This window comes from Calidris pugnax, unplaced genomic scaffold (assembly GCF_001431845.1).
Source record: "Calidris pugnax isolate Ruff unplaced genomic scaffold, ASM143184v1 scaffold44, whole genome shotgun sequence".
Taxonomy (NCBI): Eukaryota; Metazoa; Chordata; class Aves; order Charadriiformes; family Scolopacidae; genus Calidris; species Calidris pugnax.
Window position 1 is genome coordinate 19,871,154 of NW_015094506.1, and position 11,586 is coordinate 19,882,739.

Consider the following 11,586-nt stretch of genomic DNA (forward strand, 5'->3'; position numbering starts at 1 on the left):
CTCTGCTGATAATAATAGGGAGAGTTTGAAATCTTTCAAGGTTTGAAAAGATCAGTGGGATAAAGGAGTACTTCTGAGCAGTTTTGCTGAAGTTCGAGACCTGGCCCCCCAATAACCTCTGGGTTGTTTGATTTTTGTAATGTGCCTGCAGAAATGGTTCTCGAGCCCTCAAAATCTGAAGAAGGAAAAGGTCTTTTCTTTATCTACTTTTCGGGGAATATGTAGGATTACTCTATGTGATTTTTGTGAAAAGACATTTCTCTCTGCTTTCAGGGTGAAAAAAACCACCCTTTGTAGCAGAAGACCAACCACTGCTTAGTGAGCCAGCTGCATGATCTTTCCAGCACTTAAGCAGCTGAGAGGGAGAAGGGAGGAAGATATTTCCAGCAACTTAGCAGCTGTAAAATGCACAGCACTACTGCTACCACCATGGGTAAATGGACAACTATCTGACTTACTGAAAGAGCTCTAGGAGTGCACACAGCCTGCCCTCATCCACAGGTACCTGCTTGACATTTCACACTGCAATAAATGCTAGGCAAAAAGCCCTAACTCTACTGCAAGCATTAGACTGAAAAAAAAAGATAATAAATCAATCACCTGTAAACAAACAAACAAAATGTCTCAATTTACATTTGAAAGCTGGCTAAACTTTGGATTTACTGAGTCAGCCTAGGAAGCTTTTCTACCAACCAGCACCTGCCACCAGCAGGCAGCAGCTCAGTGTGCTGGATGAATGTCACGAGCACCCAGCTAAACAAATGTCACCGTGGGTAGAAAAAAGAGGAACCAACACTAGCACTTAGACATTTACTAGACTGGTAGCAGCTTACCAACAGGAATGGGACAAAAGTAAAGAATAAATATAATCAGGATTATATGGTCACCAAGCAGAGTTATTCCTCCTGTTCCCCCAGCCTTCTGCAGCCTGTATGCTAGCCGTACATTAAAAACAAAAAACAGAACTGAAAAGCCTTCAAAAATCCATTTTTGAATTGCTTCTTGACAGGATGTACCTTCTACAAAGGGAGAAAAAATTGTTGTGTTTTATAGTCTTTAAACAATGTAGGTAGAAATCTCAAAGGAGAAAAATGAAAAATCTGAAGAGGTGTGGTAAAATGGAAAAGAACATGAAATTAGTATGTTTTTTCACTTGAGAATGAGGGCTTAGGCCTGTTGCAAATAAAACCTAGAGTATGACTAAAATTAGTTGAATGCTTGTGTGACAAGAAAATTGCAACACAGTAGGTATTTGTAGGTAGCACAGGAAGTTTTCTAACTTCCAGAGATGGTAGCAAATCGCAAGTATTGACTTGACATGGGGGGAAAAAAAAAAAAATCAAAAGTGAGAAAATACCTGCAGTGTACCTGTGCAAGGGTACCAGCTCCACCAACTACAAAGAAATCTACTGACTGAATTCTGAGAAATTTAGAGCTGTGATAGCAAAATTGATAAATGGCATTTTGCATCACCCAGTACAGTAAGTGCAAGAAAATAAAATAATTTTGGTTTTTAGTGAGCTCATCCAACTATATAGGGATACTAGTTATGTGTGATTCAGAAGTGCATCCGTTTGTCGTTAAGACGTGCAAGCATTTGTAGAAGAGTTTCTAAAGTTTAAGTAGCTATGAATAAAATGCTGAAGAGAGAGTGCTTACCTTTCAAATGCTTTACCTGTCCGTATCTGTACCAAAAATGTAACAGGATTTCAAGCATCAGGTTTGTCATTTATAGCCTACGCTAAACTAGTCAATGTTTAAAGGATGACTTTGTCTACTGTTAAACTTCATCCTACAGAATTAAGTAGAGCATGAATTCTAACTAGTCAGCAGCACAGGGAAGAATTATGCCAGTACTTACTATTTATAGCTCATAGCAACATCCACAAAGTACTTTCTTCTCTGTCGATAGACATTGTCTTTAAATCCCTTAAGCAAAGAAGAAGAGAGCAATTTACAATATGGACAGAAAATTAGCTGTAAGAACTGCAGAATAAATCATTAAAGTGTTTATTTAGTACCTAATTATATTGTATTTTGATTAATACTATCTACTGGACTGCAAGAGAATATAAGGATTTCTTCATTTTTTTTCCCCACCAAAGTCCCACAGGAGTTTTTTCAAGAGAGGTTTGTGCCTAGGTACAGTCATTCATCCAAGATGTTGAAAAAGGGAAACTTTTTCCTTGTCAGTTCATCTCATTCAGGTTTTCCTTGATCTGAATGGAGATCTACACACAAGCAAGAAGTAGAATAACTTACCTATCCTTAATACATCTTTCTTCTCTGGAAGAATCAAGCACCCACAGTTCATATGCAACTAATTTTGAAGATGCTACTTCAGCAGTTGCCATCTTAACACATTAGGGACTGCACCATCAGCCTCCAGCAGCAAATATGCATATTGCTCCAATTTGAGTTACAGAGGAAGGGCTCTACTTCATGGGCTACAGTAGGCTTATACCTTTTGCATGTTAAGGGCACAAGAGCTGTGTAACACATTACACACCAACCAGTTACAGCTCTTTGAGCTACTCAAAACTAAAACAAGATCTCTTCTATACCTACAAAACACATAGACACTTCAGGTTTTGGACTATGAAAAAAGTTATCTATTTTCAACGCAGAACTGACAGCTTCTTGAAGATGAAAAAGGGTAAAGAGTTATCCAAGTTCCCCAGTTAGTGGCCCAGAAAGTGCATTTAAGTTTCCCCTAGTGAGAGCCAAAAAGTAAAATGCGCTTTTTCCTTACGTTCACATAACACAAACGCAAATCACTGAAGTGAATGAAAGGATAACATCATTTAATTTGAAATACTTGCATGAGCTTCCAGAAAATTCAGAAGGCATTTTACTGTCCCACAACCAAAGCTCCACTGCTGGGGCAGAGTAAGGGAGGATGTCAGAGGACTGCAGAAAACCTTCAAGCCCCCACTCCTACAAAGAAAAGCTTTTTGACTGGCAAAAATTTGCTGTAATCTGGGGGAGCCTCCTTGTCTCCTTAATACCTTTCAACATAAGCATTGAGTTACTCAGCTGCAGACCTTTCAAGAGCTGAAAAGCGATGGAAGACTGGACAGGGGATTTAAAGGCCTGTCACGTGTTGTGAAACTGAGCCTGAAATCACTAGCCAGTATGGAGTGGGTTAGGGCTATGCTGCTGAAGTGGTGCTATACTGGTTCTGTAATAGGGTAACTCTCTTTGGTCCTCTAGCACCTACATGTCACCGCTAAGGACCTGGGCAGACACCAGAAGTGGCCTTTGAAAGGCCAGTCACAGATTTTACATTTTTTTTTCCCCCCTATCTCTAATACCTAGCATGCTGCATAGGCTAACAAATGGTGTGTAAATTATGTTTATACGAGTTCTCTCAAGTGTAAAATATATATTCATATAATGCAAATGTCTTTTTTTCATTGTCTGTAAAACTGAAGGCAGATTTTCAGCAGAGCACTCAAGTATTTAATGAAGGCACCAGATCAGAACATAAAACAGTATCAAATGGCGCATCACAGTCATCGACTCAAGGCTAGAATGAGCTGCCACTACAGCCTCTGTTGAATCAAATTACTGTTAATGGTTGAAGGTAATCAACAGGCTTTTCCATTCTGAGAAGACACGAGGTAAATCCCACTTTCTCATCAAGAAGTACATGGCAGAGACCAGGACCCAGGAACTTGCTCCCCAACTGCGGGGCTGCAGAGTGGAAAGGACTCACACATGGTAATGGTGGCTGGCAACCAAGTGAGGCCATGATGATTATTGTGGCTGATATACAGACAAGGTGATACCAAAGACAGGAGGAGGGGACATCATGATGATGTCCGTTGCCTTGCGTGCACTGGGGGTCTGTGCCTGAGCCCCCACCACGGCACGGCCACTGTAGGAGTTGTGGAGCAGACAGGACAGGAGGCAGAAGTCCGAGTGCCACTTCTGCACCAATGTAGAGCCCCAAACGCAGGGCCACCACCAGTACCTGCCTCTCCTCAGCCAAGGCAGTCACCAGGGAGGACTCTACACAGACAGTGTGGACCACAGTACACAGATGCAACACTAGAAAGTCCCCTACACCAAACTGATCTTTTTGCAGTCACTCTAGAAACTCTTCAGGGCCATTTTTCACCATCTCGGACAATAACAACAAAAATGTGTGTGACAACAAAGGAGATTATCACCTACAGCTAGAGTTTAATCTGATTCTATTATTAGACAGTGTTATGGTCAGATATCTTAGTTTATTACCTACTTCCTTTCAGATGGAAGTTTCCTAAACACTCCTTTAATCTAGCCTATTTTACGAACAAATACAAGAAGCTACCAGCAGTACCTTTCAGCCAAGTGGCCCAAAGGTCCTGGATTTATAACAAGTGAAAATGTGATAACACAAATGCTTGCAATCATCTGCCACCTAAAGACTGAGAGGTTAAGCATTTATGGACATCAGCCAAAAGAAATAAAACAATAACAAATTTGGATTTCTGCCTTTTGCATTGAGCATTTGGCACTGCTGCAGATACAGCTTGTGTGAAACGCAGGCCTGTCTCCTGTCACCAAAGTCAGGAAACAATGCGAGACACCTTCCCATCTGCTGCATTCATGCAGAAAGAGGAATATGTTGCTCTGTTTTTTTCTGCAATTATCTCTTGAGTGCCCAAGGAGCATTCTTCGTCATTCTTTCTTCTCTGACACCTAGGTTAATATTAATTCTTACCTAAGAGTTGTGACAGAACTGCCGGTCTCATTATCTAAACTCTGAAAGCTTATATCAACCAGTTAATTAAAAAGATAAATAAATGAAAGCACTACAAAAGGGGACATAGTTGTTCAAGACTGAGTAAGTTTTCTGGAGGAGCTCCTCGTCGGGTGTCCTACTCCAGAGACAGAAAATTAATTCATTGAAAACATTGCAGAGAACTAAATCCCCATCTTCTGAAAAACATATGCTCAAGAAAGTACTTAGAATCAACAGTCAACAGGCTTTTTATTTGAATGGCTAATAACCTGAACCAATTATCTTCAGTACAATTTTATGTTACACTTACGGGGTGATCTGCATCCAGCTCAGATCCATACATCAAAACTCTCTGTGAGCATTTGTCTAATTCAGATATCTTCCTGGGGAACCAAGGGACACAGTCAAGATCTGTAGAAGACAGAATGTGATTTGAATGCACTGCAGTGCGAGACTATGGAGATACTGAGAAATGTTTTGCACAGGTGCCTAAACCAAGTGATACAAAAGCAGCCTTGCCTTCTTCATCAGTCCAGATGTTTTCTGGTGGATTGAGAGATACAATATTAGTTTGAAACTTGAGCAACTGGATTAGCTCATTAAATTCTTTCTTACTGCAGTCACAGTCCACAAAAATTTCCACCTCCGAGTTCCTTCTCTTCGATTTTCGTGATTCAATATGAACCATACTGACATGTTTCTCCTGTGGAAAGATGAAATAGCGTATGAAATGCAGACATACCAGTTAGAAGGGGAATATTGATGGCATGTTCCTCAGGAAAGTTTTTCTCAGTTATTAAAAGGTGTTTTCATTGAAAGTACTGGGTTAGTGATGCTCTCTATAGTGAATGTAAAAATAATACTATTCTGTTTAATGAAGAAAGTTAACTAATGATTTAATTTTACATAAAAGGCAACCTTTTATAAAGGAGAATATTACTTTATAATTTTCCAAAAGAAAAAAAATTGTAATGCAATTGCGTATTTACCTTTGTTAAACATGAAATGCAATTTTATTAGGCAATGTGCATAACACTACTGTTAATTTAACTGGATTTGAGTGTGTTTACTTAGACACTATTAAATGTGTACTCCTTCAGCTTCTCTCAGGAACATGAGGTAGAAAATATTTCTAAGGATAACTGTGTATCAGTCGTCATCCATCTCTCTTGCAGCAACTATGAATTACCTGAAGTGGTGACAGTAATAAAATTAAAATCTAATTCAATTTACTCTCTACTATAATGTTCTCATCAAAACTAAACACACATGTTCTAGCATTGAAATTTTCCTATGGGGTCTCTCTCTCTCACACTTACTGCTCTGCCAAGGGTGTCATACAATGACAGGACAACCACAATGTGTTACCACTAACCTGATCTATTGTTGTGATAGCCTTGCTTCAAAACAGGGGGTTGGACTAGATGATTACTTTCAACCAATATTTCTATTGACTCTTTGATTTGTCCTTTTTTTGCCAGACACATAAACTATCTGTTACTTTTCACAACTATCCTTTCACTTACTCAGGGAAGCCATTACAATATTTTTCGACTTCCAAACAGGGAGAACTCTGCACTTGTACTTCCACCTGCCTGCTGTATTTTCCAGAAATGGCCATTTCAGGTGAAGGTCTCCCCTGGTACAGGCAACCAGCAGTCTCTACTTTAACACCTCTGGATATACGGACATAATTCTTTAACTGGCATGCTTCATAAGGTATGTCTACGGTGTATCTCCTTAGCTAACCCATTCATGTAACAAATGCACAGAAGGAAAACCCTCCACCTGCTGAGGGTTTTGAATCTGCTACTTATAAACTGGCAGATTACAAAGCCAAGTAGGATCATTTTGGTGATCTACTCCTAAATAACACAGGCCCCACAACTCCCCTATGTGTTTTCAGCTGACACAGAGCTACCAGTTTTAGGCATCCTCTTGGGAAGTCAGACAAGTAGCTTTGATCTTCCCTGGATTGAGACAGGAACAAAACCCTGCACTTCCCCTCATGGTACCCAAATCGTTAAGTGACTCCATGAATGGGGGTGTTATCTCTGCAACACCTTCCAGCCATGTTTTAAGACACCTGAGTGAGTTATATGCCCATTCCCAGGAAGGGGAAGCTGTTGTGTAAATCCAGGACTTCAGGTATGAATCCGTTCAAGCATTTTAGCCAGCACTGCAGTTAAGACACTTAAGCCTCACGGAGAGAAGCTGCATGGAAAACACAATTCCTGCAATTCCTATCAGCTTTCTGCAAACACCGTAGTTCCTGGCAGCCTCCCTCCTGGGGGTCTACCAACTCACCCCCTTTTCCTTGGTTGAGGAATCTAGGTATCTCCATCAGCCTTGGGAATCTGTTCCCAAAGCCAGCCCCTGTGAGCTAGGAGCCCAGTGCTCCCACACTTACAACCCTCTAAGGTTTAGCCTTAGAAGCAGACCCCAAGCCACTTCCTAACTTTCTCTTCACTGCACTGCACAGACTGAACAACCTAGCACTTTGATCATACTGCTTTGCTTTAACTGCCTTCAGACATGCTTCCTAGCCCTCTTCAATTTACTAAGAAGGCAAGCATACTATGTGCAGTACCAGCAGGTGGACCAAAAAACACTGATTGCACAGGGATCTGTATGGAAACCGACGCTTCACAATTTAAGTTCTAGTTAGAAACATAAAACCCTGGCCCTGCAAGTGCTTGAAGGTGCATTTAACTTCATGACCAAACATTGTCCTGCAGCAAGGCTGCTGCCACTGCCACCCGATTGTATGTAATTTAGATTCTGAACTGCTCTCTGAAAGTGCCTCCTTTCATCGTGGCCTGCACAGACAACTCCAAATCTAATTTACGGTGTTGAGAATCACAGGTCTGAAATCTGAAGCGAATGGTCTGAACATCAGCATCACTGTTAAACTTTATTCCAGAAAACCCTTAGTGAGCCCAAAATGCTTTGTTGAATGGTCCATAAAATTTTAAGTTACTTTTACTCAATTCTGCAGAGTGTAGCTGCACTCTATTCCTTCTGCCATGGTCCATTAGACTTATACCAACAAACAACCTGACCTAGGTAGCCTTCCCCAATCCAGTCAGCGTAATGATTTGTAAGCTTTACCTGGAAGAGTCGGAGAGCTTTCACCAACCCGCCAACTTCATTCTTCAAGGAAAACACCACCGCTGTCTTTCCGCCTTCAGAACCAGATTCACCTTTCCCATTTCCCTTATTCCCTTTCTTTTCCTCATTTTTCCCAGAACTCGATCGGTTTAGCTGCAAGTGAACAAAAACCAGCATCACCTCAGATGCAAACAGGCATTTCCCAAAATTAAATCTTTTTACACAAAGAGAAATTTTTGTTAGAAAACAGCTGAATGGAACTCATCCAGACTTAATTTAAAAGGTAACACATTTACTTGAAACCAGAATCACAGATCAAAGGCAGCTGTTAGAGATGACTGTGTAAGAAGCCAATCCATGAAAAAAAGCCTAAGAAAAAGTGTATGAATATTTAGGATACAAGTATGATATTATTAGGGCAATGCTATCATTAATAACAAATATGAAGCAAATGGAGATGGTCTGAATTACTACAAAGGTTGCAATGATACTATTCTACCCTGAGTATTGCTGCAAAATTGCACTGCAAAATTGCCATTATGCTATTCTAACCTGTACCAGACAATTTACAATGATGTACACTGGCACGTATTTTGGCATTGACCATTAAATTTAAAACATAAAATTTATGTTTTCTATTGCAGTACAATTAATGTTGTCATGTAACATCATTTTTTCTGAGAAAACAAAACCTCTGCTGCTTATAAACATGAATACAGAAATACAAGCTTAGACAGTACATCCCATAGAAGAGCTGGCTGAGGAACTCAAGAAAATACAGAAAATCATACCATCCTTAGTCACTCTTACATTCTTCTCTCAATTTGGCAGTCAAAGACTGCTTTAAACCAGATTTCAGCTCACATTTTAAAAAAAAAATTAATTTTATCAGCTTAAATCTTGTTGAGATGCCAACAGTACAGCCTTTATAGTCAATTTTTCTGAAATTGACTGTGATTTTAAAAAAACAGCCTGTGTTTTCCAATACCCAGATTGTGACTCCTGGAGAAATTAAATCTCCAATGAGATGCTAACTGTTTTTTTAATCATCCATAATGTAGTCACTAAACTAACATGAAACAGAAATTAAGAATCATACAACTATTCCACATGAATTAAATTTTCCTTTGGTAATTGCAAAGCAACTTATGGAAAGTAACTCAAAAAGGACTCCAGTTTTTAAACAGGTCTCCTAACACTTGACAAATGCCAAGTTAGGTCTCTATTCTTATTTTTTCCTTACAGGTGGGTTATCCCACTTGCATAATGTCTGCGGACCTGCAATGACGGACTTTTAACAAAGGGTCTCCCTGTGCTTCTAGAAGATTTTACAATATTTTATCAGTTTATCCATGACCCAGGAAAAAATTAGTAAGCATCAGCCTGATTCCTTTTCAAACCAGACTATATTGTCCTCAGGAATATGATTTGTCCTCAGGAATATGGTTTAGTGGTTTGTGTGGTGGGGGGTTTTTGTTGTTTGTTTTTTTTTGTTTGTTTTGTTTTGGGTTTTTTTGTTTTGTTTTTGTTTTCTTCTTATTATTTTTTTTTGGTCATAGGTTGATGGTTGGACTAGATGATCTTTAAGGTCCCTTCCAACCTAGATGATCCTATGATTCTATATAAAATGGTTTTCTTAAAAATTGGTATCACTAATAGTGACAAAGCATTTCCATCACATCCATCTTAAGGCATCCACGTGGTTCATGTCAAATTGGTTTACTTTTTTTCCCCAAACCTACCCTGAAATATCTCCCTCTACTGAACAGAGAGCCCACAGCTTCTCAAAGCAGCTACCCTTGGATCTTCTGAGATTTATTTTTATTTTTTAAGGTACAAGAATGTACTGGATTAAAAAACAGAGCTATTTAAAATGCATAATCTTACCAAAACCCATGCTTTAAAGGCACAGGTCAAACCAGCCACACTTAAACTAGTTACTGGACATATTAAAAAGTCTCTGTGGTGTTTTCTCATCATTTATTAGACTACCCAGAAACAACCTAGAAAAGCAATTATGTTTGTAGAATGATATATGAAGGGTTTCAAACGTGTTTATTTTTTAGTAATTGAGATTACATGATTCCACTCAGTTGGAAGTTTGCTAAGGGAGAAGGTCACGTTTGTTTTAGGAAAAGGTCACTTTTGTTTTAACTTTAATAATATTTGGGATTTGGCTGCGTCCTTTTCACATACATCAAGGGCACAACCTCCACATAAAGTGACAAAAATGCTATTTTTATAGCATCCGTGATTTTTCACTGTATGCTGCTTTCTGGAAGCTACATACCAACGATCACGTTGTCAACTGAGTGCCTGAGAATCTGAGTATCATCAATCCCTCTGGGAAACGAGAGCACTTGGCACCTTCTAGGACTGTCACAGGTTTGCTGATACTCTAAAGCGAGCATTACTTTAAGTGATGACTGAAAGCTCCTCTCAAGTATCTGAAAACTAGATCAGCAAATTGTCCAGCAGAAGAGGCTGTGATGTTGCAGGAACTCAAATCTTATCAGCCATCCTCATTAGTACACTTTGTAATTAAATAATGACTAGCAGATCAACTTTCCTAATGAAAATTAATTCTCTGGAGCAAACTCGAGTACTCAGGAATAAAAGTGATTTATAGCAGAACTCAGTGAAGAAAGTAACTCACAGAGACAGTAAAACAAGTTTATCCCATTTCATTCAATATTTCCAATAGAAATAAAGCATGCACAAATAGAAATATTGCACGTTTTACTATAAAGAAAAGAGGCCAGTTCACAACTGGAAGAAACTGGTGCAGTCTGTTGGTTCCACTCAAGCGACCTGAATCTTCATGCACTGCAGAGCTGGCACAAAGTTTTACAGAAGCGAAAGCCTTTATAATCCTATGTATTTCACATGTTCAGAGCAGATTACATTATTAGTACCTATCAACATTCTTTATTCTAATTAAACCTATTCAAATGCAATTACTGGTAAGCACGCGGGAGTTTATCCGTGCTTGGAATCACCTGTTGCATCTGGTTTGTCATCTTTCAGGGAACCGTTTCTACCTCCTGGGGGGGTTTTCAGCGGGGAAACCGCACACCCCGCACAGGATGCTCCCGGGGAGACCCCACATCCCCTTGTGCCCCACGGGACACCCCACCGGCGGCGTGAGGGAGACAAGATTTAAGGCAGCGTTTCGAAGGAGGACCGATCAGACTGCCCCACCAAACCGCTGGAAAACTCCCCAATTTGGGAGGGAGGAGGGCGCCTCCCCGGCACCGAGACCCCCGGAACCCGACCCACCGCCCGGCAGCTCCCCTCCCCGGCGGCTCCCCGCGGGGGGAGGCCCCGCTCCCAGCCCCGCCACTTACGGTGAGGCTGCCGCCGGCGGGGCGCTCCTCCGGCAGGGCCGAGTCCAGCGAGAAGCCCCTCCGCGCCCAGTACTTACTGGAGAACATCATCATGGCGGGCTGCATGGGGCCGGCCGGGCAGGCGAGGGGCAGCGCCGCGCTCTGCCCACTTCGCCCCGCGGCGGCTCCTTTTATACCCCCCCGCGGAGGCTGATGGAAACCCGATTAGGGGAGACCCGTCTCCGGGTGACGAGAGCCGCCGGCAGATAGACGCCCACGGTCCCCGCTTACCTCAGCCGCCGGGGCGGGACGGGGCGCGGTGTCGCCGACGGGCGCTGCCCCGGCCTCGCCGCCCCTGCCCCGGCGGGACCCCCAGCCAGGGCCAGGGGTGCGGCGGGGGGGCGGGGGGGGGGGGGG

At 41.4% G+C, this 11,586-nt stretch overlaps 1 protein-coding gene across 1 annotated transcript in view; it reads right to left on the reverse strand.

Annotated features, from left to right (window-relative positions):
* TPH2 (tryptophan hydroxylase 2) overlaps positions 1-11,328 on the reverse strand; it is a 53,044-nt gene extending 41,716 nt beyond the window's left edge. The window contains exons 1-5 of the mRNA XM_014963487.1: positions 11,191-11,328; positions 7,844-7,996; positions 5,252-5,435; positions 5,043-5,143; positions 1,862-1,929 (exon numbers count right to left, since the gene is read on the reverse strand). Of these exons, the coding sequence (XP_014818973.1) occupies positions 1,862-1,929; positions 5,043-5,143; positions 5,252-5,435; positions 7,844-7,996; positions 11,191-11,295 (611 nt within the window). The 5' untranslated portion in view covers positions 11,296-11,328. The remainder of the gene's footprint in view (positions 1-1,861; positions 1,930-5,042; positions 5,144-5,251; positions 5,436-7,843; positions 7,997-11,190) is intronic.
* Between the last annotated feature and the right edge of the window lie 258 nt (positions 11,329-11,586).